Below are 11,878 nucleotides of genomic sequence, written 5' to 3'. Positions count from 1 at the left end.
TAGCATGTTGTTTTTGTTTTAGTTTTTTTTCTTCCTCTTTGTTCTCTATTGTCAGGTCTCTTAATATGTCAATTTTTATTTACTCATACTCATAGCGTTCGCTGTGTTTCTTTTTCTTTTTTAACCCACCTTTCACGTCCAAAACTTTTTTTTTTGATGAACAACATTGTTCTCTTTGATTGCTAATTAAGTAAATGAACGTTACACTTGGATGCGGCTTTAGAGAGTTATTTGACTCTTGCTTCTAAAATTTCCCACATGAAATAGTAATATATTTTGTATTCCTATCATCGATCTCTCCCCTTCTCGATGTTCTCTTTCTCACTGGGAATCCTAATTGCTTCCCATATTTTCTATACTAGTCATATGCCTCCTCAATAGAATTAAAACTCATCTCAACAAAGGGCTCTTGCATTACTTCTTCCACCTCATTTTCTTGATTAATTAATCTCTAGGCTCTTTGATGAATCATCCACTGTTCCTAGACAATTTAAGTAATATTTTGTTTTCACAGATGTGTCACCAAAACAAAACTCGAGAAAATTTTAATTTAAACAACATACCTTGATCATTAGTGAGTATAATGTTCTCCGATTCCTTGAACGATTGTTCCATTCCTTAAGCACCTAAACAAAATAATGACATAGTGAACAAAAATCCTAGACTCCAAACACAATAAAAAGTTAAAATAAAGGGCATGTTATTCAGTTATCAAAGCCAAAACCTTACATTTTCTTTATTAATAAAAAAAAAGATTGAAAATTATTGTTCTAACAACCTGGACCAATGTTTTAAAAGGCGCTCCTTGAGGCTCAAAAGGCGCGAGGCGCATGAGAAAATGAGTGTGTTTTGCTGGCAAGGCGCAGATCAAGGCGGCAAAGGCGCCAGAAACGCATCCAGAGGCGTTCAACGCGGACGCTCAGAATTTTTTATTTTATTTTATTTATTTATTTTATAACACCAAAACGACGTCATTTTGGTGTTTTGAGAACTAAAACTCCTTTAGGTCTCGAGATGAAGTCATTTTCGACTTCCTTCAGCCTCCTCCATCAAAACTCCGACTCCTTCACTTCCATATCCCAATTCCCAAGCAGAAAATTTGATAAAATGATCAAGAGCCCATTAGTTTTCTCAAGGATTTCGCTCTAAAGGAGGCTGTTTGCAGAATTGGAGCAAGCAATTTTCTCACTTTCAAAGTTGTAGTTCGATTTGAAGAGTTTAAGGTATGAATTTTTTATCAATTAATTCGATGTTGCGATCCAACTTTTTTTTTCTTGTCGGATTTTTGTTAGGCTAGAATCAATTCGATGTTAAAGCCTTGCTAATCTAATCGTAGATAGAGAGCGATAAGTTTTCTGATTATATGAAATTTCTCTGTTGAAGACTAAAGATGCTGTTGAAGCTAGTAGATGCAAAGAATGACAATTGAAATTGGAGTTTTCACAGGATATTCTCTTCTACTCACTACGCTTAATTACAATTCCTGAGGTCAGTTTATAAGTTTTCAATCTGCCTCATTGTCATGATAGAACTAGTCCAACCCATGTTTATGGTCAGAGTATATAAAAGGTTATCCGGACTAAGCAACTATTTGGGGTTTGTCTATCTATTAAAAATTGAGTTCATCAGAATAAACTCAGCAGAGGACGATAGGGTTTGGTCAGGGTCAAGGGGTAGGTCCAAATGTTGAGCTTGGAGTTGAGAGCTGTCTGTATAAACCCAAGGGATATCCCTCTTGTCTAGGTGGAGATAGACCTCATGTGGTAACAAAAAATACAGAAAAATAAATAAACATTAAAAACGAATGATTTTTTTTTTAGAATAAAAAAAAATGATTTCTTCATTTTTTTTTTGCACAGCTAAAATAGAAAGAAAATTTTTTTTTAAAAAAAAAACTAAAAATATTTAAATAATTAATCATGTGGTACAAAAAATACAGAAAAAAATAGGCCTGGGAACTCCAAACTGACAAACCGAGACCGAAACCGTCCGATCCGAGCAGATACTGATCGGGTCGGTTTGCAATTCCAGTTCCACATAATACCGAACCGTACCGTACCGAATAGTAAGTAAACGGGTCGGCATCGGTATGGGTCAAATAGGTACCGTATTGTCCGACCCGACCCGATTTTCTAATATTTTCGCGACTTGTCGTATGTGATCAGCCACTCAGCCTTAATACTCCCAAATCCCAAATCATTTCGCATTTTCCCCTTCTGCCGTTCTCATTTCTCAACTCACAAACCCTAAATTCCTAAATTCCTCTCTGGCTCTCTGCCCTCCATCGAAGATTCGAAGGCCCAGAGAGGAGATTCAAATTCGAAGGCTCTCACTCCTCACTGCCCTCCATCGAAGAATCAAAGTCTCTCACTCCTCTCTCCCCTCCATCGAAGAATCGAAGTCTCTCACTCGGTCACTCCTCTCAGTCCTCTCATAGAGACCAAATCAGAGTTCAAGAGTGAAGAAGTAGCCTCGATTTGACTCAACTCGATTCTTCAAGCCTCCCACTCTGAATAGATGGGAAAATTGCGGGTAAGTCTCTCACTTTCTCAGATTTTTTCAGTTTTCGTTCATGCTTTGTACTTTGTAGCAACATGATTGAATTTGGGGTTGATTAGTGGTTGGATTTAAAAAACCCCAGAAAACTAATTTTGTTATACGAGCCTACCTTGCTTCACCATTTCCACTTGTACACCAGCGAAGCTCAGACCATCCATTTCTTTTTTTCGTTTCTGTTTATGTGGAAAGCTTAAATTACCCCCCTCTAATTCCTCAAATCTTGGTAATCAGTGATTTAATTATTCCTAAATTAGAATAATCTTCTTCTCTAGAATCAATCCCCATTTCAGGTACCCAATTTCTTTCCTAAATTAGAAATGTGCATGAAGTTCATTGGAGAACTAATTAGAAAGGTTTGCAAATTTACAATGCTGCATTTTTTCAGGTTTCTGGAAATTTTGCTATTCAAAGCAGTTCAGGTCGATTGGTACCGAACCGATCGGATTCGGGCCTAATCGGTATTGCAGATGAGATTCTGGCGTCCCGAACCGAACCGAGCTGACTACAAACTCGGTATTGGTATCGGTATAGGCATGTTCCCGAGCCGAGCCAAACCGATCCCAGGCCTAGAAAAAAATAAATATTAAAAAACGAATGATTTTTTTTTTTTGAGAATAAAAATAAATGATTTCCTCTTTCTTTCTTTTTTTACACAGCTAAAATAGAAAAAAAAAAAAAAAAAAAAAAAAAAAAGACATAATAGTTCATGGCATTTTCTTATTGCTTAGACATTAATTTTTGAAACTCAAGTTTGATTATATTATACATAGATTGACATTGCAACAATGGCAATGAATAATGACCGATCTATCCAAAAATAAAAATATTGATGAATGGCCAATCTATATAATACACAAAGAAATTTTAGTAGAAACGATGGGAGGGCCTCCGACACTTGCGGAGCGACCCCGGAAGACGAAACCTAGGTTTCGTGATGGCGGTGGGGAGTCTCGTACTCTCCAGACCGAGCAGTGGCAGGACGACGGCGGAGTAGGCTTGGAGAGATGGTGGTTTCTCCTACAGCGACGTCGGGGTCTCGACCAAGACTTTCGGAGACTCCAGTTGAAGCGTTTGTCAGTTGAGGGTGTTTTTGTGAACAAGGTTGGGCGGATCGGGTCGGAGAGGCGACGTTGGGATCGATGCCTGCAGTTCTGGGGGCGATTGGGCTCTGCGTCGGCGTGGCGGCGTGGTTCGTTTACTTCAGTGGTGCCGGATTGGGCCGGCGTAGTTTGCTTCCTCTGATTAGGCCATGGTGGTTCGGCGCGCTTCGTGGAGGCACCGCGATGGGTCTCTGTAGCACCTGGGCTGGTGCTGGCGATGATTGGGCTGGTGCCGGCGGTGATTGGGCTGGTGGCTGCGATTGGTCGTCTGAAAGTCAGGGCGGCGAAAGATGGGCAGGAAGCAGTCCCTGAAAATTCGGCGGAAAACCAACTAGGGTTGACTACCGGTTTGATTGGACTGTTTTCTGGGCCATATGTGATTGGGCCTAGGGCAATGACTGGGCCGAAGGTAGCAATTGGGCTTTTTTTGGCTCAAATATGAAAATGGGGGCTATTTACTGTAGATCCCCAACGAGAGCCCGAGGAGCAACCTGATGCCGAGGTTGTTGGCTACTGAGGAGACTGTAGAAGGTGCTGGTTCCAACCCTATGGGGAAGGGACTCGCGCTTTTTTAAGTCCTCCAAGCTTTTAGACATTCTGGACTCAAGCCTTAGAAGGAGGGGTAATTTCTATGGGCTTTTCTAAGACGTTTCTAGTTGATATTTGTACCACAATTGTATGACTGGCAGATTAGACTAGATGAATATTTCTCCCTTAGAGAGCGAGACTACTCTTGCTTAGTTTAGGCTTGCTGTTCAGTGAGCGTCCCTTAGATCTTAATGAGTTTAGAGTGGCTTAGATAAGTTACCCGATTTGTCTCGGATTTTCTTATGTAAGTTCTGTTAGACTCTGACCTGTTTTTATGGCTTTGATATCTAATAACATCAAATCCTTTCAAAAAAAAAAAAAATGTATATTTAGTTAAGATTTATAGAGTGATTAAATCATTGAAATGACTAAAATTTTTATTTTAAAGATAGGGTTAAATACTGTTTACTCCCTGAACTTTCAGGGAAAAAACAGTTCAGTCTCTCCCTGTTTAATTTCACATGTTTACTCCCTCATCTCTCAATTTTAGACCAATAGGTCCATTCAGTCCAATTTCTCAGTTAAGTCATTGTTGTGATTATCCCTTCCACGTCCAAATGTCTCATATACCCCTCAATTTTTTTTAATTAATTTATTTTTTTCCTCTCTCTCTCTCTCTCTTTTTCCCTTCTGCTTTTCTCTCTCTTCTTCCTCTTCCACTACCGATGGGATTGGGTGGATCCTAAGCCAAAACGAAATCCTCACCAGATGTATCCTCTCTCTCTCTCTCTGTCAGAACTCAGAATATGTCAAAAACCACAGCACAACAAGAAATCCATGTCTACTTGTTTCAAATTCAACCAAACAACACCATTTCAAGTTTAGTAACTCAAAATTTCAATCACATCAGCAAAAGTTAAACAATTAATAATTGAGGCTCCATATATCATCTCAAGAAATATTCAAAATCAACAGCCATATGAATTCAGAAAACCCGATTTCAAAATCGGGTATAGGCTGAGCGCGACAGCTTCGATCCACTCACAAAAACTAACCCACCTTCAACAGCACTTTCCTCATTGAAATGCAAGTCTTCTGTGACCCAAAGGGGAGGAGGCTGAGCGCGAAGAGGACGACACCGTCGTCGAAGTCTGGTTGAAGAGAACGACGGGGCGGCAGCGCAGGAGAATTAACCGCAGACCCAGTAGACGAGGATGATCAAGAAGACGATCATGAAGATTGGGTGCCATAAGAGGTTGAGGAAGACGATGAAGAGCACAACTCCACCACCATCGAACTCACCGAGGTGGGATCAGACCAAAAAATAAAAATAAATTGGGAATTTGTTTTTGGAGAAAGAGAAGAGAGGAAAAGAGAAGAGGATCACCAGCCGACATCATCTTCGCTCAGCCGCCACCGAAAAACATCCCCAAGTCCACTGGCCAACGTTCGTCGTCTTCTCCCTAGATCGGATCAGCTTCTGCCTGGATTGGATCATCTTCTCTCTCGGCCTCGATCTCGGGTTCAAATCGGAGCTCCAAACAGCTGCTCCACCGTAGAGAAATCCACCGTCGACTCCGCTTAGGGTTTGACGGTGTTGGGCTGAGGCTGCTGGCAAGACGAGGCCGGTTGGGGTTCACAGCTCGGCGAGAATTTGTGAGAGAATAATGGAAGAAGAAGAGATAAATACAAAAAAGGACAAGGAAAAATTAAAAATTAAAAATTAAAAAAATATATATTTTTTTTAAAAAAGTGTGGGTAGGATAGATATTTTACAGCGAAAGGGATAACCACAACAGTGACTTAACCGAGAAATTGGACGGAATGGACCTATTGGTCCAAAATTGAGAGATGAGGGAGTAAACGTGTGAAATTAAAAAGGGAGGGACTGAACTGTTTTTTCCCTGAAGTTCAGGGAGTAAACAGTATTTAACCCTTAAAGATAATAATTTGTTTGCAAATTATATGAGTGAGGTTATTTGAGGAAGTTTAGTGAGGTTTAGTGAGTAAATTTAGTATTTGAAGATTTGATAAGAGGTGTAAAAAGCATAGAGGTCAAGTGAGTAAATTTGGAGGTTCCAATAGAAAAACTCATTAAGCAACTAAGTGCATTGGAAATTGCCCACCCATGCCATTTGGTAACGAAACCAGAATTTGTACTTTAGGAAAGGTACATCATATCCTACGATTCCTACCTTAATGAATGAGTGGTACGTACGGAGGTTCAGAGAGGCTTTAACTTACTATGATCTAGCCTAGTAAACAACTCATAAGTAAGACCTCTTGATAGTGTCCTTATATGAAGAACCTGATATACACTAGAAGAAAGCATGTCCAAGATCAACTGCCGGTTGTCAAACATTGAAATCTTCTCCTTCTCCGTATAATCCAACATAACTAATCACACAGAATATTTTAATGCCATCGAAACTCACTAACATGAAGAAAGCTACATCAATGGAATTATTATTGGATATGTCTATATATTGGAAGCCCACCCCCATGTGTTCTCAATCTACCAGCCTAGCAATAACAGGATTCAAAAGATTAACACACCTTCTCTCTATAGCTGCGTTTTGTTGAACAAACTCAGCATATAATCTCCATGGACATTCTACTTAGTCCAAAGAAGCTCATCAAACTGACCAGGAACTTCCAGAAGCTACCAGTTATTGGGAGAAGGAAAACTTCATACCAAAGAGCAGCTGTCGACGGTAACAGGATGAATACTAGTACTGCAGATAAAGGCACGTTCGTTATCTACACCCTTGACAAGAGGCGCTTTGTGCTTCCCTTGTCCTATCTTTCTAACTACATTTTCCAAGAGCTATTCAAGATGTCTGAAGAAGAATTTGGAATATCGAGTAGTGATCCAATTGTTATCCCATGCGATTCACGCCTCATGGACTACATAGTCTCACTAGTGAAGCTTGGAATGAGTGTAGAGTTGGAGAAAGCTTTACTCAACTCTATCTTTAGAAGTAGTTTGAAAATACCAGATAGAACAATATGTTGATGTATATAAATGACAAAAACTGCTTTGCAAATATGTAACACACTCAAAGATAACACGACAATTGCTAACACAGTGTAAACCTCACCACTGAGGAAACTTCACTGCGTGGCTTGGAACGTAGCCAACACAAGAAACAAATTCACTATGAATCAATAAGTTTACAGTATACAAGTAGTGATGTTTATCACAATCACATTCACTAGCAACATAGCTAACTTGGTTTACAACTGATATATCTCTACTCAACACAAGTATCTCAATATCTAGATGAACCGATCTTCCAATCTTCCCTTGTATCAATGACCCACTGATCTTAAGATTGATGTATGAGATGAATACAGTAAGCAAGGAAAGTGAATAATGATCAAAGAGAGTTTTAGCAGAAAACAATTTGTGAAGACTATGCAACACACAACAATGACCAATGCTTAGACCCAAAAACTCTAACTAAGAAAACTAGTTTCAAAACCTTTTATAGGGGAACAAGACTCCCCCTTAATCAAATCCCTTTACTCACGGAATGAGATAAGGAAAGTTTGTTAAACAAAATCTTTGCAACACAATTAATCATGATCTTTTATCCGATATGAAGTTTTAAAACATTTTAATGCAAATCCGATTTCGAAATCGTTTTAACAAACTATATATCAAATCAGATCCAATCAATCACATGCAGATTAATATGGAATGCAAATTACTTTTACCCTAAGATCAGTGAGTGTTGATATCTGCTTTCTGATTCGATCTTCAAGGACTACCGGAAAGGAAGGAGAGAGGTACTCTCCTAAACCTTTTGATCCTCAGCTCTCCTAGTATCCTTGGTAAAATGTGTGTTGAATGGAAATCACCCAATATACTTACATAGTTGCTCCATATCTACTTTTGATCGTCGAGGATAGACAAGCCAACAATTACTCCTCTGTGGTTACTGAGTTCATACATCCACATATGTAATACATACTTTTGATCTATCGAGAGAGTATTGGTTAGACAATGCGTGGTAGGGGAGCGTTCCGCCTAGAGGGGGTGCACGTACTTCTACTTTTTCCAACGGCAACCACATATATCACTGTTTTTGTTAATAAGGTTTGAAGTGAATATAAACTCTGTACAAACATAATGGAGAAAAACTAATGTTAAAATGACGTCTTCTCATCAATATCCAACTTTGTTAGGTGAGAATGTGAGATAGATCAATTATTTGTTTTCGACCTTGTAATTGAATACTAATTAACCTTGTTTCTTGCCTTGACTGAATCTACTCTCTCAATTATTCCTCAGATCAAAATCTATCTGGTCCAACTACCTAGTTTAGGAAGACTAAAATCGAAAATAAGCAAGTGGTGAGATTGAAGTACTTCAATAAGGTGTTAGATTAAAAAATGGAGATCGAAGGAAAACTTCAGATCTAAGAGTAGCATGCAGATCTGAAGGCACATTCAAATTTTAGCAACTCAAAAGGAAGCAGCTATTTTTGATGTCCGCAGTACTAAGATAAATTAATTGGTGGTTCAGTTAGCTAACTATGACGACTTCGATCTCCTTGCCGGAAGTCCTTTCAGGGTCCAAATGCGTGTTTCAACCTGGTCGGACTCTAGAATCTTTGATCGATGTCAAGCTTCACGTTTGGGAAAGATTTTGTTAAATTTGCCGTCGCTATTTTTGTCCACCCAACGATAAGAAAACAACTATTCTACTGCAATGGTGCTTCCGTCATCGGCCTATTGGTCCTCTAGGGTTTCTTCAGGTAGAATAAGGTTCTCTGCAAAATTTAGGCGTTTAAGCCCTTCATTGGTGGTCCAGATGCAAATCTGTAGTTTTTGGTCTTTAAGAAGTCGGGTTTGGTTGTGTGTCCTATTTGTCTTATATATACGTCTGTGTGTGCGCGCGGGTGCGCGACGTAGCTTCAAGCCTTCAAACATCCAAGATATGCTTAATCACCTAACGTACATTGGAATTGTCTGACACTAGGACTAGGCACCTAATTTACATTGGAATTTTCATTCCCCTTTTTATTTTCCTGTAACCCTACCTGAATTTGTACTTTCAGAAAAGTACACATGCTACGGGAACAAATGAATTGAGAAACTAAACAATGAAAAATTGACGGTTAATTCCTTGGCCACCTATACATTTACTGTTATTAATCTGAGCTAGGAAAAACATCGATGTATCTCTCACAATATGTGTGTTGGTTGCCAACTTTTGGAAAGTTTCTCATTCCCTTACTATTCCAATAACTAACTCATCACACGAGCTCAATATCGATCAATATACTAGTTGTGTCCTTGATTAGTCCAATAACAAAAACAAATAAATTACTTCTGTCCTCATTGCGTGGTGCGAGGTTGTAAACGGTAAACCCTAGACATATTGTAGGTCAAACATAAATGTGGTTAATTACCAAATATTGGGAGTGTCTCACTCTACGACTAAGCTACTAATTAACATTGGAAATTCCTCCCCCCTTGGACATTTTTGTAAGGAAACAATGGAATCTTACCCAAAACAAAATGAATAGCTCACCAGAATGAATCAACCAATAACAGAATGAGAGAAACTTTATTACCCACCCAAATTAGCTCTTAAATAAAACCACATTTGGTATTATTTGAGAGGTTGACTGGTATTGATCGAAGAGTTCAGCTTGTTATTGCTTATTGTTTGTATCAATGAGTGGTACGGAGGTTCACTGTAGCTTAATTTAACTAATAACTAATATGATATCTTACGTAGTAAACAACTCATAATAAGCATCTCTTACTCCAAAACATATCCAAGATTTGCCAATCATAGGAATTTTCTCAACTAAGTGAGAGTAAGTAACGAAACAGGCATCTATTCCAATTAATGTAATAATTCTTGTAGTACACGTCGAAGGACCTAGATAATCTCTCCTCATATATATTCGAAGCCCACCCACATTGTTCTCCATCTACGAGCATTGCACTAACAAATTTTCAGCATTCAAAATATTTACTCACCTTCTCTGTAGCTCTTCCTATTGCTAAGCTCATCTCACACATATAATCACCATGGACGTAATGCTCAGTCCTAAGAAGCTCATCAAAATGACCAAGAAGTTGCAGAAGCAGGTACCAGTTATTGGGAGGAAAAGAACAACACAGCAAACAGTTGGTCGCAGTAACAAAATTAATAGTACTACTGCAAATAAGGGCACTTTTGTTATCTACACCCTTGACCAAAGGCGTTTTGTACTTCCCTTATCCTTTCTATGCAACTACATTTTTCAAGAGCTTTTCAAGATGTCCGAAGAAGAGTTTGGAATACCAAGTGACGGGCCTATTGTAGTCCCATGTGATTCACTCCTCATGAATTACATTCTGTCACTTGTACAACTTGGAACGAGTTTAGAATCGGAGAAAGCTATCCTCAACTCTATCATTAGGCTTAGGAGTAGCTACTTCTTATCTACTGTTGATCGAGAACTACAGACAACCCAACAATTATTCCTTTGTGGTTTCTAAATAGATCAGATATGTCTACATATTTGGATTTCACTATCTATGTCAATGTTACGTGGAATTTGAAGTAAATATAAATTTTGTACAAATTAATATAATGGAGAAAAAGTAATATTTTTGTTATAGTGATGTATTTAATTTTGATTTAATTACTTGCAACTATTTATAGAGACATATCAAGTACTATAATTCAAATCAAGGTGTAAAAGCCTAGTAACCTTCTCTTAGAGAGTCTTACATGATGAGAAGTTGAGAATTAACCCTAATGCTAGAATAATTAAGCAACTTTTTTTTTTTTCTCGAATGAAGCTTAATATATGCATGTTTTATAACCGATGCATGTGAGACTAGTTTTTTTAATTAGAAGGCGACCACGAACATGAAGAAACAAAGATGAATTTCTGAAAGAGTTCTCTGAATATGTGCTTTTCACACAGAGATATTGACTAGTGTTCTAACAAAGATTAACAGTAGCTTAACAGCTATCTATGCAACCTAGCTAACCACCACAGAACTGGACATAATTGGCAGCTGAGCTAGTTTTCGGTTATAAAGCCAATTAAGAGAAAGACACTGAGTTTGTAGTCGTTGTTTATAATGGAAGGGATTTATTATGCGAAATGATACCCTTTAATTTTTTGTTAATAGGAAAATCCGTACAACCAACGCAAATAATAAAGTCATTTTCAATCTTAACCAAGAAGCATAACTGAATAATTAAGAACAATTCTTAGGTTCACCCCTAGGGTGAACAAACATATTCACCTCCATTGTCGATTAACTCACTTTTACTTAATATCAACGGTCCATATCTTAAATTAGCCTTTAAAGATTATCTCTGTAAAAAATCAATTGAATCGAAAATTGTTTAATTATCTAATTGAATCAAACAAATGAACGGTTCTAACAACACTTACTGCTATTATGATGAACCGTCCATGTATTTCATAGAAATGAATAACTAAAAGGTCTTCAATTTGATTGATTTTTTACAGAGCTAATCTTTGTATTATATTATACAACATGAATGGTTGGATTAAAAATTTATAAAGTTATTATGCGTTAACCATAAAAGAGTGTGAATATGCTAATTCACCCAAGGGGTGAACCTGAGAATTGTTCCTACTTTTGTGTCGTTAATTTCTGGTGTAGAGTTTCATAGCAACTTTGTGGTATTTTTATATGCATGT

General features: G+C 38.0%; 1 protein-coding gene across 1 annotated transcript; it reads left to right on the top strand.

Annotated features, from left to right (window-relative positions):
• Positions 1-6,792: 6,792 nt before the first annotated feature.
• Positions 6,793-7,203, top strand: LOC133727838 (auxin-responsive protein SAUR68-like). Its single transcript, XM_062155236.1, has one exon. The coding sequence runs from the start codon at positions 6,793-6,795 to the stop codon at positions 7,201-7,203; it is 411 nt and encodes a 136-aa protein (XP_062011220.1).
• The last annotated feature ends 4,675 nt before the right edge of the window (positions 7,204-11,878 follow it).

Source organism: Rosa rugosa, chromosome 1 (assembly GCF_958449725.1).
Source record: "Rosa rugosa chromosome 1, drRosRugo1.1, whole genome shotgun sequence".
NCBI lineage: Eukaryota > Viridiplantae > Streptophyta > Magnoliopsida > Rosales > Rosaceae > Rosa > Rosa rugosa.
Note: the sequence above shows the minus strand (reverse complement) of the source record. Positions and strands in the feature narration are given on the sequence as shown.

Coding starts and splice junctions, on each gene's coding strand:
- LOC133727838 (XM_062155236.1), top strand. CDS start 6,793: ATGGACATTCTACTTAGTCCAAAGAAGCTCATCAAACTGACCAGGAAC.